We start from the raw sequence: 24,613 nt of genomic DNA, 5'->3' as shown, positions 1-24,613 counted from the left end.
ATGATATGATTACCGCATATTATTAGCAGTAATCAGACATGATCTTTCTAGAGCTCTACGAGCAGCTAATTACATTCCTGAGAAAAAGTTTTGCTGAGATATGGCGGACTGGAGTGTCAATCATACACAAAGTTTTTCAGTCTCCAAGAGTCTTTGTAACAGTGCTGCAGGGTGACAAAGAAATATTGGGAAATAATTTTTTAGTTCAGAAATCCCTGTCTAGAAAATCTTGATCAATTCACTGTGTGGTGTCTGTGCTCCCCATTGCCTTCCATCCTTAGCCACCTTCATCATGCAAATCAATAAGGATGTGTCTAAATTTTCTGCAACCCTTTCACATTGTACCCTTACTCAGGAAGCTGTGACTAAATAATGGACCTATCCTATGTAAATCTTTCTATTTGTTAATCTCTTCCACAGCAACAAAACAGTTGATAGATGATATGACTACCTCTCATGATTGGCAGTAATCAGACATCCTCTTTCTATTATCCTTCTAAAGTTCTATGAGCAGCTAATTCTACTCCTGAAAAAAAAGTTAACCAATGGTGAAGTGCTGTTGAAATATATTCCTTTGCTTGCAAAAACCAAACAACAATGTTACTAACATTTGTAGAAGAGTCAATAGCAGATGTAACGTAGAATGCCACCCACTCTACAACTGAATAGTTGACCATAGGGGAAGAAACAGTCAACAAACAGTCATGGCAAATGGGATACCAACTGCATTACATAAGTCTCCTCCTTCTTTGATATGTGTACTACTGATTGCCTTTCACATCTTGCTGACTCATGCAAGTAGTGAGTAGTGCTTGTAGTAAGAAATGTGTTCTGTCACTTCTTACAGGAATATGTCAAAAGTTGATGGATGGGTAGCAACTCCAAAGGAACAATGCTGGCACATGTACCATCCAAAGGAAGAAATGGTTGCCACAAACTGCTTTGTCTCCTCATCTAATTGAATCTGTAAGTATGCCTGCAACAGATCACCTAGGAAAAAATGCACTAGCTAGCTCCTTGGACATGGAATGTGTATGTGACTCTGTATGGGACCTTTAATATCACAATGTAATGGGAGTTTCATATGTGATTTCACTTTCTAAACAATTGTAGTTCACTGACAGTAAGATTTAAGACACATAAATGCTGTAGCCCATTTAATTCCATTTTGATTTAATATTTAACTATACAAAATATATTCTGTGGCCTATAACACATAAATTGATTACCTCTATGTATAGCACTGAACACTGAAAAGTATTTAACTTTTGGAATGAAATTATGTTGTACCTCAGGTTGATTGCATGTTGTGTAAAACTGACAACAATGGACAAATCTATTCCAGAAATATTTGCATTTTAGGGCTTATTGATGGCTCTTATATTTAGTTTTTGTCAAATTGTTGTAGAGGTAGTACAAAGTAAATTGGCTCCCATGTAGAAACACATTCTCGCCCTGAGTGCTGGGCAGTTCCAGCCAGTTGTTCCAGAGGGGTGGCCTTCTCAATTGACTGTCACCTAACAGCCAGTGAGCTTCAAGCATTCTTGTTGCTGTCTTTACACACCATAGATGAAAGGAAAGTCTTTCCTAATCAGGCATGTGACATGATTGTATGCAGTGCCAATAAATTTTTATCAGATGAGTCAAACAAGGAATCAAAAATCTCATCAAAACTGTGCTTGAGAGGCCTGAAAGAACCACTAGCTATTCCTATTACACAATGAAGAGATTAAAGAAGGAGCGGAAAAACATTACAAGTATCTCTCAAGGCTTGAGCAGTTTGGGAAGATGTGGAAAAGGAGAGGAAAATTTTACATTTAGGTAATATTGGCAAATGGGTTGTCAGGGGACTGACACACAATTTTCACATGGCACGTATTCTTAATTTTACATTTTCAGTACTGCTGTAAGGCATGTGACATGATTGTATGCAGTGCCAATAAATTTTTATCAGATGAGTCAAACAAGGAAGCAAAAATCTCATTAAAACTGCACAAAATTTTTACTATTCTTTTTTGTTTTACACAATTTTCTTCTGGGAGTGTGATGTCAGACTTGTTTTTCTTTGGCTGATCCTTTGTTTCTGTAACTATTTCTTTTTCAGTGCTCCATTGAGAAACTACTGGCTTTGAACATCTATGTTTGTCGAATTATTGATTGTACTGACATAACCTGTCAATAGGATCATTTGCACATATGTTAGCTGTAGCTTACAAGTTATGTGAGATATGCGTAGGCTTCAGCTGTCAGACTGCACCTCCCCTACCATGCTGTGGACATTCACAATGGAACCCCCACCACTACCATTATGCACTTGCTTACTGCGCTGTCTGTGCAGGTATGGCCCTAGCTATTTAGTGCACACCCTACACTGATGTACCAGAACATTATGACAATTGCCTACTACGAGTATGAGAATGAGCTCACCTGTGGCACATGGAGCAAACATGGCATTTTAGAGAGGAAGTTAATTGAGAAAGTTGCTGATATGTTCCATTTTGGAATAGGGAAGAATGCAACGGCACAGCAGCATTTGGGGCACGTATCAGTGAAACTGCATGAAGTAAGATGACATTGCATTAAAACATTGGACTTCCATTTGGTTAAATAGGATTCGAATACCTGTCTAACCATCTAAATTTAGGTTTCCTATGATCTCTGTAAACTGATTGAGGCAAAGGCCTGTACAGTTACTTTGAAAGGACACTGCAAATTCCATTTCCCATCCTTGTCTCCAGTCCAAATTTATGCTCAATCTGTAATGACCTCCTACTTGACTGAATATTAGGCATTAATCTTCCTTTCCTTTCTTGAAGGAAGCATCAGGAATTATTGGTTGAATAGGATTCAAATACCTGTCTATCCATCTAAATTTAGGTTTCCTATGATCTCCGTAAACTGACTGACATGCTATTGTCATTAGCACATGTAGAAATAGGATGGATGGTCACCACTTGTGCATCACAACCAAACAGTGCAGGGATGTTCACGATTAATTTCAGTTGCACTACACTTGAATGCATTTCTGCATCTTAAGCACCGTTTCACTTCACTGGATGATATAGAAATGAAGTAGTGTGGCTTTCATCAGGGATTTGTCTCAAGCATAAACAGCACTGCATGCATGACAACTAGTTAAACTTTTTTTCCATTTTGTAACACATGGGACAAGGTGGACTAGCTGTCACTCACTGGCACAACAGCAGTTGTTGAAGGATGGATGCTAAGTCTTGCTCTAAGGAAAACAAAGAACTTAATTGATTGAATATGTGCAAAACAGTGCATGTGACTGAGGTACCAGTAATATTATCCAAATGTACAGTGATCATTGGTACCTTTCTTCTTTTTGTTTTAAATAAAAAATAAAACAGCAGAACCAGTCAATGGTTGATGTAAAAAATGGCCACAGACAATCAGCAGATCCCCACAAAAAAATTTTAAAGATGGGATCCATATGCAGAACATGCACTTGAGAAGTTGCTGACTTACTGTGTGAAAGCTGGAAGCGATAATGTGGCTAGGTACTTGGAAATTTGTAAGATATTAGGAGACATTTCAAAAAGTATTATGATTCAAATAGAAGGACAGACAAGTCTGATCTTTGGTGTGGTACTGCATTGGTATTATTAATTTGGTGGAATATTTTGAGTGAAAAACTAAAGGTGGTGGCCTTGAAATCCATCCATCTCTGTTATAAAATCTCATAGAACTTTGATGTTGTATCTCTTGTTAGAACAGTGAATCCTAATATTCAGTTCACATAAGTTTACAAATAATTAAATGAATTTTCTTTGCTCTGATGTGACTAGGGAAATATAACTGCTTGTAGGATTTCTATTCTTCCCCCTGGCAAAAGTTTTCTTCTGGATGCATCACTGGAGTCCTAGGAAGCTGCTTCATTGCATTTTACATCTCATTTAATGCAGTATGTGTGTTAGACAACAAATCTAAAGCTTGGAGGTTCCATCTGTGATTTTTCTAGGTTTTTTTTCTGTCACTTATTGTTTATTTCACCTCTGGCATATATGAAATATGCTAAGTTTCAACATTGCTTAAAGTCTACAGTAAAGATTAGCCCAAACTATACACGATATTTGTAAAGAATAAGTTAGTTCAAAAGTTAGACAAAGGCATGGGTGTACCACTGCCAATAGGACCATGTCTAGTAAAGCACTGTGATCTTCAAACCAACTTTTGCATTAAGGACAGTATTAGTCATGAAAATACAGCACTAAAATGCTGTCACAGATTTTACAGTTTTTCTAATAAAAATATATAATAAAAAACCTCTGACACTATCTATAACATTTTCTTCAACTTCAGTTACGCCAGTTGACACTGTCGTTGTGGTCTTCAGTTCAAAGACTGGTTTGGTGCAGCTCCCCATGCTCCTCTATCCTGTGAAAGCCTCGTCATCTCTGAATAACTACTGCAACTTACATTCCTTTTGAACCTGCCTATTGTATTCATCTTTTACTAAGCAAGATGGCACTGTGGTTAGCACACTGGACTCACATTTGGGAGGACAATGGTTCAAACCCTGTCTGACCACCCAGATTTAGGTTTTCCGCCATTTCCCTAAATCATTCCAGGCAGATGCCAGGATGGTTCCTTTGAAAGAGCACGGCCGATTTCCTTCCCCATCTTTGACACAGCCCGAGCTTGTGCTCAGTCTCTAATGACCTCAGTGTTGACAGGACATAAAATCCTATTGTTCTTCCTTTGTATTCATCTCTTGATCTCCCTCTATGATTTTTACCCTCCAGACTTCTCTCCAATACTAAGTTGGTGATCCTTTGATGTCTCAGAATGTGCCCTCTCCTAGTCAGGTTGTGCCACAAGTTTCTTTTCTCCCCAATTCTTTTCAGTACCTCCTCATTAGTTATGTGATCTATGCATCTAATCTTAGCATTCTTCTGTGTCACCACATTTCAAAAGCTTCTATTCTCTTCTTGTCTAAACTGTGCATTGTCAGTTTTCACATGGCTACACTCTGTACAAATACTCTGTACAAATACTTGCAGAAAAGACTTTCTAACACTTAAATCTGTATTCAATGTTAACAAATTTCTCTTCTTCAGAAAAACTTTTCTTGCCATTGCCAGTCTACCTTTTATATGTTTTCTGCTTTGGCCACCACCTGTTATTTCACTGCCCAAATAGCAAAACTCATCTACTACTTTATGTGTCTCGTTTCATAATCTAATTCCTTTTGGTTCACCTAAGTTAATTTGACTACATTCCATTCTCCATGTTTTGCTTTCACCGGTGTTCATCTTATATCCACATATCAAGACACTGTCCATTCTGTTTAGCTGCTCTTCCAGCTCCTTTGCTATCTCTGACAGAATTATAATGTCATCAGCAAACTTCAAAGTTTTTATTTCTTCTCCCTGTTCTTAATCTCCTTCTTCAAATTTTTCTTTGGTTTCCTTTAATGCTTACTCACTCTACAAGTTGACATTAAAAAATATAAATCTTGAAAGTAATGCAAAAATACATTAATGTGAACACATGTGAAAAAGACTGTTTTATATGACATCAGATATGAAAAAGCCTTTTTTAATGTTTATTTCCTGTTTATTCACTTTGAGGGTCATTAATATGACATTTCTGTTGACATACAATAGGATTTCCTCATTCATTCTGAGATTTTTCCCTATTTCAGATTTTTTATTTTCAGTTTCATCCAAATATTACCATAATGTGAATAAATTATTTTTGGGAATATTTTCTAGCTTTATTTCATAACTCACTAAATTTAATCATATGAGGACGTAATTTCAGACCATTGAATTAAACAGGTGGCCTCTATATTCATGTTAATAACATAAAAATATGTACTTTGCAAAGAAATATGATTATTGTTTAGGTAACAAAATATTCTACTTTAAAAATATTAACTAGATAACTTTCAATCTTTAGACATACAATAAGTTTTGTGTACTTCTTTTCAAATTCAGTTCTTGGGACACAACACCTTTTCAAGCTCGCTGAATCAGTTGTATCAAAAAACTGGCAATCTGGGAAACTTGACCCTCCTGTAAAAATTTCTCTCTCTCTCTCTCTCTCTCTCTCTCTCTCTCTCTCTCTCACACACACACACACACACACACACACACACACACACATGCACACACACAATTTTTTTTCCACCATGTGCAAAGTCTAGCAATTGAGAGTATATGGAACAAATATGGTTTAATCAACTTATGTACGGAAATGCGAGGTTTACATGCTAGGGATCATTTAATCAATCATACATTATTACAGAGATTTTGGTCTAATATGCTCTGTACCATGTTGTCACAGTTACAGTATGTGCTGAAAATCGTTTCATTGTGCCTCAAAGTATGCATGCACCATAGCATGTTCTGTCTCACACATTAACATCGGCCTGGCTGCACCTTAACAGTGTCAAAGGTAGCATGAATATGCTGCTCCATTGTCTCCACATCTGGAATGGGCCCTCCATACATGATACTTTTGGGATGACCCCATAACCAGAAACTGTACAGGTAAAGCTTCAGTGAATGAGCATGCCATACCACTGGATCCCCTCGTCTGATCCATCAACCAGGGAAGATGCAATTGAGATGCTTCTGGACGTTAACAGCAAAATGGACTGTAGAACCATCATGTAGCAGCCACGTAATTCTTTGAATAATCAATGGCACTTCTTCCAGTAGGGGAGACAAAGTCACCCGCAAGAAATGCTGATAGTTCTGGCCTGTTAGGCCTGTGCAAGGAAGACTGGTCCCAAAATACAGTCACCATTTATCACAGTCCATGCATTTTAACTGCAATGATGCTGATAATTTGCTTCACCACAGCATGGGGGTTTTGCATACTATCCCACAGATGACTGTTATAAAAGTTGAAGATACCACTCAGCGTAAAGGTGGCCTCATTTGTGAATAGGATTGATGACACAAACCCTGGAACCATGGTTGCCTGGCGAAGAAACCAGTGACAAAACTGCTCCCGATCTGAAAAAATCTGTCTCTAGTAAGCCCTGCATGTTCTGTAAGTGATAAGGATAGTAACAATTGCTGTGAAGAATGTCCTACAATTGTCTCTGTCTTACCCTGTACTGCTGGGTCAACTGAATGGTACTGATGCAGGAGTCAACTTCCACAGTGTCAATCATATTTTCCTCCAACTCTGATGTGCAAACATTTCAGGTACGTCCTTCATGATTTCCTGCTTTCTGAAATGATCCTGTCTCAGGAAAATGGTGAAACACTGTTGCAAATGTTAAATGCTATGGTTGTTGTCAGTGGGATAGGTCTCCTGATACAACTTTGCTGCTGCTGCCCATTGCCATTTGTCTTTCCATAAGCAAACACCATGTCAGCAAGCTCTTGATTCGAATATGGAACCATTGTGTACAACACTGTATCACAACCACTACAAGGTAAGTCAACAAGAGAAGTAATCGCACACAACATTACCAATTACTATGGCAGGAGAGGGCATTGGGCATGACGTATGAGGAACAGTACCACCCTCTAGGAGGAAACCATGCATACTGTAACTGTGGCTGCATGGTACAGCATATATTAGACCATAGTCTTTGTAATTAAGTAAGAGTAAATAAATGTCTCTAGCATGGAAACCACCATGCATTTCTGGACATGAGTCTTTTGCCAGTGGGGAACCAGAACCTGCATGCTGCGCTTATAAAAATCGGAACCAGCTGAGGCTAACCATTTCCTTACATCTTTGTCAACAGCACCTGAGTCGAAACTGTTCAGCACATAGTCCATCTTTCAAAGGCCCAAAGAGATGGAAATCTGAAGGTGCAAAATCAGGTCTGTACAGTGGATGTAATAAGACAGTCCAACTGAATTTTGCATGGTCGCAAAACTGGTGTGGGACCTGGCATTATCTTGTTGCAGGTGAAAGTTGATCCTCTTCTTTGGCCTTACCCTGGAAATTCAGACTTTCAGCTTAGTCAGTGTCATCTTTTAGCATGCTGAATTAACAGTTTCTCCAGGCTCCAGGACATCCAAAAGAACAACACCCTGGCTATCCCTGAAGATTGTGCACTTCACTCCACCTGTAGATGGTCATGTCTTGAATTTCTCCTTTGACAGATAATTCGCATGTCACCATTCCATCGACTGTCATTTGGATTCTGGCTCATAGTGGTGACGCCATGTCTCATCTCTGATGATGATCCTATTCAGAAAATTGTCACCTTCATCTTCTTATTGGTCCAGCAGGTCCCGACAAATTTCCATTCATGTGGATGAGAAACAGTATGGAATACTGATGAATTAGGGCAAGGATCTTGTATGCTTGATGCACCTTCAGGAGTTGCCACACACACACACACACACACACACACACACACACACACACTAATCTGCAGAAAATGCAAATCCCGTCTTTGCAACCTCTTCACTGTAAGTTGTAACTGATGAGTTGCTGTTGCAGTGTTTGAAGAGGAACAGGAAACTGCAAAGTCACTCACAAATGAGGAGCACTGCATAAAACCCCTTGCCATAGATGTACTGTTTATGGCTGTGGCAAAGATGGTAAGACATAAAACACTTCCTTGGAGGAATATCATTGTACTGCTCAAAACTGACAGCACGTCACCAACTTGGTGCCTAAAAAAGCATTTTGATAAGAAGGATTACATGAAATATGCAGTGGTGGACACAGAAGCCCCACTGGTGGAGCTGTCATAGAATATTGTACTTCCACATAGTGTCAGTAAAAACCAGACATACTATCGTCACACCAAAGCTTACAAACTCAGCTTCCTCCTTCGTGTGCACCATGCTGTGGTCTGCACTTGCTTATGGTGGTCACCTCCACCCTATCCAAACTCATGACACTCAGGATCAAAGTATACAACATAAGTGTTCTGGTTCTTATCTGATACTATGCCTCTTCACCTAGCTGGTTTCTCTGTTTTACTATTATTTGTCACCATGGAATTGCAACATATTCCTTTCTCACTTTTCACTGTATTTACCCCAACTGCTGTTGGGCATACAAGTGTATGTAAAGATCATTTTTAGCACACTTCTCGTGTTTGTTCTCAGTAATTGCAGCTGATGATGGGCATTTGTTAGCATGAAACCAGTCGTGAATTTAAAAGTAAAAGCCTTACAACTGAAGCGGTGATTTCCATGTCTATGCACAAGTGGCTTCTGTCTTACATGCCAAAGTAGTGTACCAAAACAATTGCATTTATAACAGTCCATTGGTAGGGGATGTAAAGCCTCATGTTTCAGCAAATGAAACCAGCCTTGATATGCTCTGGAAGTGTTGTATTACTTAATGTATGAATAAAGGTATGTGATTTTACTAATTTCCCTCAACCCATTTCATATTTTGCATGTTATTAACACCGTATTGAGCCCAGTGATATTTCAGTGTCTCTTTGGAAATAGCTATAATATTCCTGCACAACATAACACCTTTGTTGCAGTTCAAAGTGTTATATAGCTTTGTTTTCATGGTATATTCCCTAATGTATTTAACTGCCTGTAGATACTATCAGTGAAAGATATAGGAATCTTGCTGGCCATGGAAGTACCTCAACATCATTCAGACAGTTCATAGATACACATGCAATATGTGGACGAGCATTGTCCTGTTGAAAATTGGCTACTGTCAAATTAGAGGTAAATTAGAGGATGTCTATGATGTACTGTTGTGTCTCAGAGGTCTGCCTGTCACTACCAGCCGTGAGCTGGACTTATACCTGAAGGCTCCCCACATGATGACGCCAGAAGTAACACTGCTATGCCTGTCCAAAACACCAGAATAATGGAACCTCTCCCCAAATTGCCACCATACTTACTGAAGATGGTCATCCATGATGGTGTGAAACTGCAATTCATTGCTGAACACAAGACAGTATCATTCATCAGCTGTCCACACTTCCTGGTCACGGCACCAATTGAAACGAAGCTGTTTGTGTTGTGGTGTCATTGGCAGCTTACACATGGAATGATAGTTCCCTAGTCCATCTGCTGTTAGTCTCTGACCAATGGTGTGATATGATAGAGAATGCCACAGGGAATCCATTACTTGCCATATTGCACACCGAGCACATCATAACTGCTTCACATATATGCCTCCACCAGGCATAGATGTGAAGCATTTATGATGTGCTCGGTGTACAATATGGCAATCCTCCCTTGTGGCAATTAGACGTGGTCAACTGGAACCTAAATGACAAATATACTTGCCCTCACTTCTCACATGCAGTCCAACATAGGACCACAGTCACATCTTAATACCCCACATATCTGAATATTTCTTAATTTGACCAGCTGGTCAAATGGAGAAACATAATGAGGCACCTTTCAATCTCTGTCTGGTGCTGATAATGCTGTCCTACATGAGTATTCAGTATCTCTGTGTTGTTCACAGTGATCACTCAATATCTGATGCTGTTCATGCATCTTACATACCCTACCATGCATAGTAACAGCACTAAACACAGACAATGCTAAGGCACTCTAGAAGTTGTTCTAACTGTCACAGAGAATTGCAGCTATGATCATGGTTCTGAAGTATGTGAGCCAGTACAAAATGTGGCAAATAATTTTCCTCTAGAAAGAAGAGTGTTGGAAAATGGTAATTAGCAGTCAAAACATACATTATGGCAGAAGAGTTATAGGTAGAATAACAACTCAGATATCTGTCGGTGGTGTATGTGTACAAAGTTACATTGACATCCAACTATGTCTCATGGGTGTTTCACTTTTTTTGTCAGATAATGTGTATATCCAGAACAAGAGTGCACCCTGTATTAGTCATTGTGGCACATCAATAATGATTATTCTATATTCTGAAGATGCTATTTTGTTGTGTATGCTCCCTCCTTTTCGTAACATGACACTCTGCATTCTTTTAGTTAGATAGGATGAAAACCAGTTACAAGCAAGATTTATGATGATTGATTGGTAGTGTTAGTGTTCATATCATGTGGTGTACCATTCCATAATTACAACAACATTGTAGCAGTGTAGATTATTAAAGAAAACAGACAACATGCTTGAGGTATATATACAAGATTTGATAAAAAAGTAATGGGATCTTTTCTTCTTGAAGAAACTTTGTTTGTTCATCAATATCAAATTTTTCCGATTCAAAGTAACCCCCTCAGATATAATACACTTGTACCAGAGCTTTTTTCAATCTTGGAACCGTTTCTGGAACTCACTTTTCATTATGATTTCTAGCTTCTTTAGCAATTCTATTTTTATGTCATCAAAGGTGGCACAATGACGTCCTTTTATGCGTCTCTTCATTCTCGGGAATAGAAATAAGTCATAGGCAGCCATGTCCAGTGAATATGGTGGCCGAGGCATCTTAAACGTTTTGTTTTTTGCCAAAAAATCATGAACAAGCATTGTGGTGTAAGTAGGACCATTATCGTGATGCAATTTCCACAAGTGCTTTTGCCACAATTCTGGTCGTTTTATTCAAACTGCTTCACACAGATGGCACATAACGTCCATGTAGTATTTCTTACTGAATGTAAAACCATAAGGCAGGGATTTGTGATGCACCTTCCCATTGTAATCAAAGAAAACAGTGAGACAAACCATCACATTTTATTGAACTTGAATTTCTTTCAATCTTGTTTTTTCAGGCAGTTTCCGTTGGGACAACTGGGCCTCGGTTTCAACATTGTACCCATATACACATGTTTTGTCACCTGTTATAACCTTCTTTAGAAGTTCTTGATCATTGCTGACTTCATTCAGCAATTCATGACTGACGTCTTCGCAATGTCATTTCTGGTCAGAATTAAACAATTTCAGAACATACTTTGCTGCTACACATTTTATGCCCAAAACATCTGAAAAAAAATGCTTGGCATGAGCCAAAAGATACACCAACATAAACAGCAACCTCTTTGATGGTGATTCAGCGATTTTTTAGAAAAATTCTCTATACTTTTCCCACATAGTTGTCAGTAATTGATGTGCTAGGGCATCCAGGGTGGTCGTCGTCTTCAGCATCTTCTCGACTCTCTCTGAAACATTTATACCACTCATAAACTCTTGTCTTACTCATAGTAAGTTCACCAAAAGCCACAGTCAACATTTTAAATGTGGTGCTGCACTTTATTCCATTTTTAAAACAAAATTCAATGTGGATTCTTTGATCAATCTTTTTCAAAAGTACAAATTCATTGAGCACTCGAAAAATGTATATCTTTTGACTGTGAACAATAAACTAAATATTCAAAACAGCTGACAGTACAACAAACATACATCAGGAATATGTGTACCAACAAGATAAAAAAGTTTGAAAAGAAGATGTATAAAGCCTGCAAAATTAAAAAAATTCCTGCTGCTTTTTGATCACAACTCATAGATGATAACTTTTATTAGTTTACAGGATGCAGACAGAAGCATTAATATTATAAGGGCTTGTAATCTGGATTATTATTTTCTGAGCTGTGATGTTGAATTACATTGTGAAATGTAATGTAGTGAATCATCCAATGTTTTCCAGAATGGCAGCTCAACTGACCATAAGCAGTAATAAAAATGAACATATATTTCTTTATCAAATACTAGCTGAATACACTGTGTTGCTCAGGTATCTGTTTGCTCCAGTCTTCTTCTCCTCTCTCTGCCCACCTCCTCCTCCCCACCCTCTCTGACCATTTCCTCCTCCCCCTGTGATTGTCTGTCTTCTCCTCCCACTCTCTATTTCTGTCACCTCCTCCTCCTCCTTCTCCTCTCTGTCCATCTCCTCCCCCACCCTCACTCTGTCCACCTCCTCCTCCTCCCCCTCTGTCTATCTGATCCTCCCCCCTCTGTGTCCACCTGCTACTCACCCTCTCTCTGTCCATATCCTCCTTCTCCCCCTCTCTCTGTCCATCTCCAACTCCCCCATCTCTCTGCCCACCTCCTCCTCACCTCCCCCTCTGTCCATCTCCTGCTCTCCCTCTCTGTTCATCTCCTCCTCCCCCTTTCTCTCCTGATCTCTTCCTCCCATCTCCTCCTCTCCTTTCTCTGTCCATCTCCTCCCCCCCATATCTCCCTCTGTCTCCTGCTCTCTCCTCACCCTGTCCATCTCATCCTCTGCTCTCTCTGTCCCCATCTCCATCCATATCCTCATGCCCCCCTCTCTGTCCATCTGCTCCTCTGCTCTCTGTCCATACATCTCCTCCTCTTTCCTTTATTTCTCCCTTGCACCCCTCTCTGTCCATCACCTCATTCCCCCTTCCTGTCCCATTTCCCCCCTCCCATATCTCTGTCCATCTCCTCTTCCTCATGCTCTTTCCATCTCCTCCTCCCCCTTCTCTCTACATGTTATCACACCCATGCCAATAGGTGGTTGCTGGCTCTTACCTCCACAGTATTTCTTTCAGATAGTAAGTATACTAAGTTTGGATCAAATCAATTCAGGAGTTTAGAAGGGGCTTTTACCCATGACTTTGCCCATATTCACACATGTCACATATGTTTAAAATATATTTAACATGTTGCACACATATTTCACTTGTATCTCTAGCGAATTTTGCTTTACAGTTTCGTTTTCATGCAGCTCAATGTTTATGACCAGATATCTCTTGAACTATGTGTCATACAGTGCATGCAATGGTATATGAGAATACTGTCTGCAAAATATGTTGCAAATAGAGTTAGTAGTAAAGATGTAATAAATTAAAAGGTCATGCCTGATGCTTCAGTTTTACTGCCTGAACAGTGAAAATGTAGGAAGCGATAAACATTTTCCTCCAATTTTTTTTTCTTTTTTTTTTTGGGATAGGGGGTGGGGTTGGAGTGTCAGCAAAAAAAATCTCATAAAAGTTTACACATAATTTCAAAGTTGGCTGCAAGTCACTAAATGCTCTCATTTTCAAATACTGGATGAATATACTTTGGCTATTTGTGCATCATGGGCTTCACTACTTTTTCACTTCCACCCCAATCCCTTTGAGAGGTAGATGGTTTTTACACCCACAGTGGTTATTTCCAGACAGTAACTGATATGTATACCAAGTTTAGCTGAAACTGATCCCATTATTTTCCCTTACTAAATTCTGTTTCAGGGCATATTACAATGATGAGGCAGGGAAGAACAAGTACGAGACCAAGGCCTCTTGACTTTGGTGACCCAAGAACTCCGATGGCTTGGCAGCATAGGAATCTCAACTACCAACACCAGAATGTATATTCAGATAACTCAGGAGCAGGTTTGTACCACTTGTCCTCCAGATGAACAGTTTTCCAATTTTTTATTACATGTGTTATGTGTAGGTTAATGAAAATTATGGAGAAGGAGCTTTATGATGGAGACTGGGAGAATGGAATAGACAGGCATATTACTTTGTATGTATTCTGAACCTTTTCATTTTGAAAAAAAGAAATCTTGCATCATTCACACCAGAAAGGAGTCTGTAAATCACAGAGTAGGTGCACCATGTCACACTTTTTCATTAGGTTTCATGAATTAAAGCCACATGCTTTATCAGAAAAGGTAATACAAACATGCACTTTTTTTAAGTGAGAAGAGTGCAGTTGACACTAAAACTCAGATTCAAAACTAACAACAAAATTAAAAAAGAAACGTCCTGCCAAATTAAAACTAAGTGCCAGACCAAGAGACACACTTGGGACCTTCACTTCTCATAGACAAGTGTTCGTTCAGTTAAAGTCTCAGTCTGGCACACAGTTTTAATCGGCTGGGAAGTTTCATATCAGTACACACTCCGCTGCAGAGTGAAAATTTTGTTCTGGAAATATCCCACAGGCTGTGGCTAAACCATGTCTCCATGATATCCTTTCTTCCAGGAGTACTCATCCTGCAAGTTATGCAAGACGACTTCTGTGAAGTTTGGAAGGCAGGAGATCAGGTATTGGTGGAAATATAGCTGTGAGGATGAGTCATGAGTTGCTCTTGGGTAGCCCAGTCAGTAGAGCACTTGAAGGCCAAGGTCATAAGTTTCATATCAGTGCTCAGTGTGCTGCAGAGTGAAAAAGTCATTCTAGAAAATTAAAAATGCACATGGACCTAGAGCAACTAGAAAAAAACTCCAAAAAACATAAATATTTGCCAGAAATGAAGAATCTCATCCGATATAAGATAGGGTCTGAAGGCTCTAATCTGATTATGCTAAATAAATAAATAAAGAAATATGAGAAGACTTTAAGAATAATCTGTAATAAAATTCTAAATGGCAAAAGACTATTATGTTTAGAAAAACAATTAAAACTTGGGTTACATATAAGAATAATATTGGTATCGTTGGAAGTGAAAAGAGCTAATCAAAAAGAAACAAAGCTACTAGCAACATGGAAAAGGTGTAAATCATAAACAGTGTAAATTTTGGATCACTGAAATGTTGTACATGTTTCCACTATAATGGGTAAACTGTTGTATTGCAGCATTTAGATGCTTTTCACTTCTAAAAATTATTTTTAGTATTTTGTCATGTACAGATTGTGGAAACTAAAGATTTAACAAGTTAACTAATTCCATCATTCAGTATTCCAACCAAAGATAATAATAATAGTAATAGTAATAATAATAATAATAATAATAATAATGTATTAGTATAATTAATATTAATATAATAATAATAATAATAATAATAATAATAATAATAATAATAATTATTATTATTATTATTTTACTGTTATTACTCAAATTAGTAAGATAATATGATCTTGTTACAGTGGTAATATGAAATAAAAAATAAAATAAATGAAATAAGTAAATAAATAAACTTCCTGTTGTGATGTATCATGCTTGCTCTATTATTATTGCAGTTCATTCAGCGAAAGAGGTAGCAGGAATTTACCGTGAACCCAGTTTAGATCCTTACACTCAAACTGCAGCAACACACAGTGCATCAAAGGATTTACACTACATGGTCCAGCCACAAATGCAGTCAAAATCTGTTCCTCCAAGCACAGATATAAGCTCATCCAGCTCTTGCAGTGATGAACCAGACACAGAATCATGTCAGAAGTACAGTGGAACTGTACCAGTGTAAGTAGGTTTCCTTGATGGACTATATCATCATCTCTGTGTTGTAATTTTGAGTAACAACATTAGTAAGAAATAATTAAAATTCAAGTCAGAATTTCTCAAGTGATTATACCACAAAAAATAAATTCATACAATAAGATATTTATCTATTTGTTAGTGCAGAAAGATATTGCAATATGTAAGTTGTTCAATACAGAATGGAAAATAATAAGATTGCTTAAACTGAATAAAAACTGATGAAAATTAATTAAATCTAATGAGTAGTGCTATGTGGACAATATTGATGAAACATCAGTTAAGATTTCATGTTAGATTCACTTATGTTCATTAAGGTTATGTCTGGTATGAGGCAAACATGAAATCTACCATAATAAACAAATATAGATTCATACACCTAAATCCATATTCTGCAAACCACTGTGAAGTCCACATCAGAGAGTACTTCCCACAGTACCACACATTAGAATTTCTTTCCATTCTATTCATATATGGAGTGTGGCAAGAATGACTGCTTAAATATCTCTGTGGAGTTTCTGTGGGAGTCCCTGGAGGGACAGTGAGCCAGTTCTTGAAATTTTGGAAGCTGGCTTCCACAGAAAATTGATGTCTTTTTCCAAGTGTCCAACAGATCACTTTTTCCAGCATTTCTCTGATACTCTCTTGTGGGTCAAACAAACCAATGACCATTTGTGCTCCACTTTTTTCGTATACATTCAGTATCTCCTGTTAGTTTTAGTTGGTACTGATCCCGCACACTTAAGAAATATTCTAAAATGGTACACACAAGTATTTTGTAAGCTTTTTCCCAGTAGCCAGCTAGTGAACTGATGTCTGCCATCTGCTTTACTTATAACTGAGATCATGTGCTCATTCCCTTTCATATCCCCACAAATTGTTACACCCAGATGTTTGTGCTGGTGGACAGTTGTGACACATTGATAATGTAGTCATCTTTGCATCTTGTGAAATACCCATATTTAGATTTCTGAACATGTGAAGGAAGTTCCTAATCTTTGAACCATTTTGATAGTGTATCAAATGTGACTGAATATTTGTGCGTTTTTTTTTTTTTTTTTTTTTTTTTTTTTTTTTTTTTTTTTTCAGATAGTACTTCATCGTAGACAACTGAGACATCTGCAGAAAAGTATGAGGTTCCTATTAATATTGTCTGCTAGGTCATTAACATACAACATGAACAGCAAGGGTCACAACACACTGCCCTGGGGGATGCCAGCAGGTACTTCTACATCTGCCAAGGCATCTCCAGCCAAGAAAAAATACTGTGTTCTTTAGTCCAGTTACAAATTTCATTTTATACTCCCTAAAACTGTGATTTTTGTTAATAAACATTGGTGTGGTACTGGGTCAAATGTTTTCTGGAAGTCAAAAAATACTGCATCTACATTATTACCTTGCTTCATAGCTTTTAGGATCTCATGTATTAATTTTTTTTAAAACTGAGGACTGTTGGGTTCTCCTCATTTTTGTATAAACTAGTGTTGCAAAACAGGAATACCTAAACCTGGCAGCTAAACCGATGTCACACCTGTAGCACATTATGTTCTATGTGAATCTTACAGTGCTTGTTTCCAGAAGAAAATGGAATCTATATTTTTATTCCACAAACCACCTTACTATGAGTAGCAGATGGTACATTACATGTTACTACCTTCCCACCCTCTCCCAAACCAGACCACCAACTTCTATTCCTTTCACAAATGATGATGGGAAAAACTAATGTTAGCAGCTGAAGTGACTCTTCGTCTGTATGAAGCCATGCACTTGTTTCATTTTTTTCTTGATAAGACATCCACAGCTGTTTTATATATTATCAATCATGAATATATATGTGCACCATTGACTAACCCTTCCATTGACTATATCAGTGATCACAGTTGATGGCCTCCCAATACACTGTTTGTATTTAATGTCGGTTCCCCCTTATGCAGACTTCTTCATGAGCTTGTGCACTTTGCAATTTTTAATTGTGCAATTTATGTGCACCTTCTGTAACTTTTCGTTCAGAGCCTCCTTCACCAAGAATTCAGTAACAGTATGTGTGGGTCCCCAGAATATCTTGAATCTTTGTGGATTTCAAATCTTTAGGACCACTCGGAATTTATAAAAGCATGAAAAGATAATGACTTCAGTGTGTTGCGCAACATCATCCAAAAGGGAATGGGAGTTAATGGGATCTTTCTCAAAATGCACATATAAACAGTGAATTATTTACTGAGATATGATATTTTGTGACTGTGCCAAAAGAAACAGCCCAGGTGATCAAGAGCATGTCTCCAACTTTGCAAGCACAGCCAGTCTGAATCCCAGATTCCATTCATATTTCATATAAAATCTTAAAAGTGTGAGGGTGAGCTTCAATTTTGACAAAAGCTTACAACCAAAATTGGCTGTGTCAGTACCAAAGAATACAGCTGCAAGAGTGCATCTGTTTCAATATTATAACATTATGAAGCAATAGTACCTCCAGTCAAAGGACATCTTCATATAACTGCTTAAGAAGATAGTCTTGAAGTTTATAGCTAGATTATTCTGCTCCATTATCAGAGAAAAGTCAGATCTCATGAAATGGGTGTTACACTATGTCACTAAGTAGCTATGAAGGAATAACACTAGAAATGATGATCAACTACCAACCTACATATATAATGGTAATGGAGATTCTCATTAATTGCATTCAGACTGGATTCAAATGGTGCCATGCCCATCATAATTTTAAACCAAATAGAAGCATCAGTCCAGGAGGCTATCCCATGCAAGTAATGCCCAACACCTTATTGGAATATTTTTGACCTATAAAGAGGCTATGTTACCTCTCCTAAGAACAGCATCATTGCTATCTATATGAAAGTGGTTTACAACAGTCATCTCCAATTCATTTTACTGATTATTCTTCACTGAAAGATATTTTCACTGGGAAAATAGAGAAACTTTCTCAGGTCACTTGAACTGGGAAAGTAGTGTGCCATGTTCATTATTTGTGTACTGATTTTGTTCCCAGCCCCACAACTGTTGAATATCAGCAGCAACTAATGATCAAGAAGCTGGAAGAGTGGGCATGGGCGAAAGATTTCAGTTGGTCATAAGAGAAACCTGTGCATGCACTTTTAATATTCGTAACTGTTTGAATTTTCCTAAAATAGGGCTGTAAGACACTTTCTTAATTTAAGAAAAAGTATGTGGAATGCCTATTCGTGAAATGAGTGTCTCAGATGCCATGAATATTTTACTGACAGGATCTGGGCTGGAAACTAGTCCTGCTTCACACAGTTTTCATGTTATTTGTGAATGAATCACTTACAGCTGCTCTACGAGTGATAGGCACATTTTTTTTTAATGTTCCTTGGTGCTGTCTACAACAATGTCATCAAACTGGGAAGGGGAGGCATACAAAACAAGTCCTGTATCTAGCCTACAATGGTTGTTCAATAAGTAATGCAACACATTTTTCATCTCAAAGCAGGATGGTTTTATTCATGATTTAAGTACACCATAATATCCTCCAGTTCTTTGGCTACAAAACCCTTTGTTAAACATAATCTCTGTTCAGTTATATGGCCTTATGCCATCTTAATGTGAGAGCCTGTATGTGTCATGGTACCACTCTACTGGTCTGTGTCTTAGCCAAGTTGTTGCAACAGTGATAATTTCCCCATCATTGCCTTAGTGCTTTCCACAGGTAAATTTTTTGTGGACCAGTGAGATGGAAATCAGTAGGAGCAACATGTGGGCTGTAGGGAAGATGAGGAAAAACAGTCCATCAAAGTTTTCTCAAAATAGACTTCAAAATCATTTCACCACGATAGATGCCATGACTTTATCAGCTGAGGGTACTGTTTGGAACTTCTTCATCAGAGAAAATGTTGTATGGTGCCACTCCATGGATTGCTGTTTAGTTTCAGGTTAAAAGTGGTGAACCCATGTTTCAATCACTTGTGACAATGCTTGGCAAGATATTGTCACTGTTAGGCTCATAACAAGCAAGAAAAATGGTACAGATGTTCCTTCTTTTCTCTTCATGTTCTTTAGTTAGGTGTTGAGGAACCAAGCAAGTGCAAATTTTGAATACACAAACAAGTGTGTCACTACTACCAACAGAGATGTCAACATGTCCATTGATTTGCTTGATTGTTATTTGTCAGTCACCTGGAATAAGAGTGTTCATACTTAGGAAACATTGCAGGAATTACAGCTGTGTGTGAGTGGTCTGTGTGTGGATCAGACTGACTTCTTTTTCTGGTTATGTTGGCAATATATGCTTCACTGTGCTTTTATCCACTGTGCAGTGACTGTAGACATTCTGTAAATGTCTGTAATTATTAATGATGGTCTGGTTTTCTGTGAAAAGAAATTCAGTGTCTGCTCTTTGCTTGGACTGGTTATAGTGCTGCCATCTACAAGGAGTTTCTGGAAATATATGAGATGAAATAGTAATGTTTAAAGTTACAATTTTTTGAACTAAAACAGGCCTAGAAAAGAAATGTTGCATTATTTATTGAATGCCCCTCATATTTTGATGCTGTCAAGTGCCCTTTTGTCACCCAAATACAGCCTTTCATGGTGCAAGAAGCATACAGAATCTGGTAACTCCCACCATCTGCTACTAACCCTTAGGGAAATGGCAGCAAGGGATATGAAGGGACACCAGGTGCTCTCAGTATGTATACCTGGAGGGGGGGGGGGGGGGGGGGGGGCCTCATTCAACATGCTGAAGAGGCTATTCCAGCAGCAATTGAGGGTACAGGGTTCAAGCAGTTGGAGATTGTGGCACATGTTGGAACACATCAGAGGCTGCTACCCATGTAGCTCACTGTGTGTGGGGATCACACAAAGGTTTTTTAGATTAGGCGACTCTCCATCCAATCCACATAGTAATAGCTGTAAGCAACCCACGAATATCAGTGTAAGATTGAAAGAAATGCCTCCACAGGCCAGTTAACTGCTGAAGCATTTGTAACAGAGTGCCAGAGTTTGAAGTGCTCCTGAAAAGTGGTTAAACCTTAAAAATACTACAAGCAGAAAGCTGATTGGAAACTAAACTTGATATCAATGAGATTTTTGGGAAAAATTTGAGTGTATATGGAAAGGATAGCCTAGTTGGAAATGAAGGTGGTGTATTTGTCACAGCAGACGTGTGAGATATTCTGGGCAAGACTCAGTAACAGGGGAGATCATAAAATGGTAACTGGATCCTTCTATCACTCACCAGACTCATCTCCAGATGTAACCAAAAATTTCAGAGAAAACCTCAGTTCACTTGACGTAAGTTCCTGTAATCATTGGTGGGAACTTTAATAATCCAACAATCAACTGGGAAAATTAAAGTTTTGTTAGTGGTGGGTGTGATAAGATAACCTGTGAAACATTACTAAACACCTTCTTTGAAAACTGCTTAGAAAAGGTAGTTTAGAACACCACTCATGATGGAAATATATTGGATCTAATGGCAACAAATAGACCTGATCTCTTTGAGGATGTCCACATTGAAACTGGTACCACTGACCATGATGTGATTGTGGTACCACTGAATACCTATGTACAAAGGGCAACAAAAACAAGCAGAAAGATATATATGTTCAGTAAAATAGATAAAAAAAATTGGTAGTTTCATATGTCAGTGAGGAACTTGAAACTTTCAGCATGGGGCAGGAGCATGTAGAGGAACTATGGCTCAGTTTTAAAAGAATAGTTGACCATGCACTGGACATATATGTATTCAGTAGAATGGTTCATAATCGGAGGGACCCTCCATAGAATACAGCCTCTGTAAATAAACTTCTAAAAAAATAGAAACTACTGCATAACAGGTTTAAAACAAAGCATAGAACTATGGATAGAGAGATGCTGAATGAAATGGATTTGGCTATCAAGTCAGCAATGCATGAAGCCTTCAGTGAATACCATAACAGAATATTTTCAAATTATCTTTCACAAAAACTAAAGTAATTCTGGTCATTTGCAATGGCTTTTAGTGGTGCAAGAGTTGGTGTACAGTCCCTTGCGAATGAAATGGGAGCAGAAGTTGAGGGTAGCAAAGCAACAGCTGAAATGCTTTACTCAGTTTTCAGATGTTCCTTTACAAAGGAACCCAGGAGTATTGCCCCAATTGAACACTCATACCGCTGAAAAGATGAGTGAAATCAGTACTAGGGTCAGTGGTGTTCAGAAACAGCTGAAATCATTAAAACTGAACAAAGCTCCAGCACCTAATGAAATCCCTATCAGGTTCTATATTGAATTTTTGGCTAAGTTAGCCTCTCTTTTAACTATAATCTATTGTAGAACCCCAGACAAAAAACCATGTCCAGTGCTGATCAGAAAGCACAGGTAACATCTGTCTACAAGAAGGGTAGTAGAAGTGAGCCACAAAACTACTGTCCAGTATCTTTGACACTGATTTGTTGTAGAATCTAAGAACATATTCTGAGCTAAAGAATAATGAGATATCTTGAACAAAATAATCTCCTCCATGCTAACCAGCATGGAGTCTGAAAACATCGATCACATGAAACTCGACTCTCACTTTTCTCACATGACACACTGAAAGTTTTGGATCAAGGCAGTCGGATAGATGCAGTATTTCTTGATTTCCAAAAAGCATTTGACTCAGAAACACATCTACTTTTATTGTCAAAAGTTTGATCATATGGGGTATCAAGTGACATTTCTGACTGGACTGAGGACTTTTTGGTAGGGAGGACACAGCATGTTATCTTGGAAGGAGAGTCATCGTCATATGTAGAAGTAAATTTGGACGTACCCCACAGAAGTGTATTGGGACCATTGCTGTTTGTGTTGTGTATTAATTACCTTGCAGACAATCTTAATAGTAACATCAGGCTTTTTGCAGATGGTGCAGTTATCTGTAATGAAGTACTGTGTGAAAGAAGCTGCATAAATATTCAGTCAGATCATGATAAGATTTCAAAGTGATGCAAAGATTGGCAACTTGCTTTAAATTTTCAGAAATGTTCAGAAATGAAAAAAAAGTTGTATCCTATAACTATAATATCAGTGACTCACAGTTACAATCTGCCAACTCATACAAATACCTGGGTGTAACATTTCACAGGCACATGAAATGGAATGATCACAAAGGCTCAGTTGTGGGTAAAGCAGGTGGTAGACTTCAGTTTATTGGTAAAATATTGGGGAAGCACAATCAGTATGCAAAGAACATTGCTTACAGATGACTCATGTGCCCATTCTAGAATATTGTTCAAGTGTGTGGGACCTGTACCAAATAGGCCTAACAGGAGATATTGAATGTATATGGAAACGGGTGGCACAAACATTCACAGGCTTGTTTGACTTGTGGGTGAGTGTTACAGTGATTCTGAAGTAACTGGAGTATTGGACTCTTGAATATAAATGTAAACTCTCTTGAGAAAGCCTACTAACAAAGTGTCAAGAACCAGCTTTAAATGATGACTAGGAACATACTACAAGCCCCTACATATCACACAGGGATCGTGAGGACAAGACTAGAATAATTACAGAATGCACAGAAGCAATCACACAATTGCTCTTCCCACACTCCATATGTGAATTGAACAGAAAGAAACCCTAATAACTAATGCAATGGCACAGATCATCTGCCATGTACTTTTGTTGCTTATCTGCAGGCCAAGTTTACCACTGCTGCTCATGATCCAAAAGATCCAGTGTTGGAGAAAGTCATTTGATAATTCACGTGACCCAGACTAATCCCAGACATGGTGGAGTTCAGCCAGCTGTGCACTGCACAAAGCTTTTTCTAGAATACATTTTTTACTCTCTGACCAGTGAACATCTCCTCCTAGCCTCATAGGAATGAAGTAGTCCTCATACAACTCCATTTTACATGTATCCATTAGGCATGTATGTATCAACCCTAATAAATAGACTGATTGGAATACAGTATCTGTTACATACCATTCTTTATGCAGCAATTTTTAACACTCTGAATTTCACATATGAACACTCACCCATACCCCACTTCACTTATTGTCAAATGACCTTTTAGTTTTGGGTAACAATGGTATGAATGTAAAACCTCTTCTGAAATGTTGTCTTATTTCAAGGCTCCTCCCTAGTTTGATTGGCGAGGATTTAGATTTGTCTCAGGGTGGTTGGCTTATTCTATAGTTTACATGATTAACAAGCCAAATGTGTTATTATTGTAACACATATTGAACATTCTTAATATCTTTTAAACAATTATACCTAAGTTTTTATTCAAATGGCTTTGAGCACTATGGGACTTAACATCTGAGGTCATCAGTCCCCTAGAACTTAGAACTACATAAACCTAACTAACCTAAGGACATCACACACATCCATGCCCTAGGCAGGATTCGAACCTGCAACCGTAGCAGTCGCGCGGTTCCGGACTGAAGCGCCTAGAACCGCTGGTCCACTGCGGCCGGACTAAGTTTTTATTAACATGTAAATATCTAATGTATGTAGTCCACAGGCAAGTAAAAATGGAAAGTTTTAATAACTGTGCTGGGTACGATTAGTGCAGGCTAAGATTCTGAAATGCTTTAAACTTTATTATTTATTTATGGAACAGAGCACTGATGAACTCCCTGACGAATGTCTGGATCCATAACCAGCACTGTTG

At 38.2% G+C, this 24,613-nt stretch overlaps 1 protein-coding gene across 1 annotated transcript in view; it reads left to right on the top strand.

Annotated features, from left to right (window-relative positions):
• LOC126299053 (RNA-binding protein 12-like) overlaps positions 1-24,613 on the top strand; it is an 81,368-nt gene that overhangs the window by 54,238 nt on the left and 2,517 nt on the right. Inside the window, exons 2-4 of the mRNA XM_049990710.1 lie at positions 848-966; positions 14,048-14,191; positions 15,768-15,990. Of these exons, the coding sequence (XP_049846667.1) occupies positions 14,059-14,191; positions 15,768-15,990 (356 nt within the window). The 5' untranslated portion in view covers positions 848-966; positions 14,048-14,058. The remainder of the gene's footprint in view (positions 1-847; positions 967-14,047; positions 14,192-15,767; positions 15,991-24,613) is intronic.

This window comes from Schistocerca gregaria, chromosome X, assembly GCF_023897955.1.
Source record: "Schistocerca gregaria isolate iqSchGreg1 chromosome X, iqSchGreg1.2, whole genome shotgun sequence".
NCBI lineage: Eukaryota > Metazoa > Arthropoda > Insecta > Orthoptera > Acrididae > Schistocerca > Schistocerca gregaria.
This window is presented reverse-complemented; position numbering and strand designations above follow the sequence as displayed.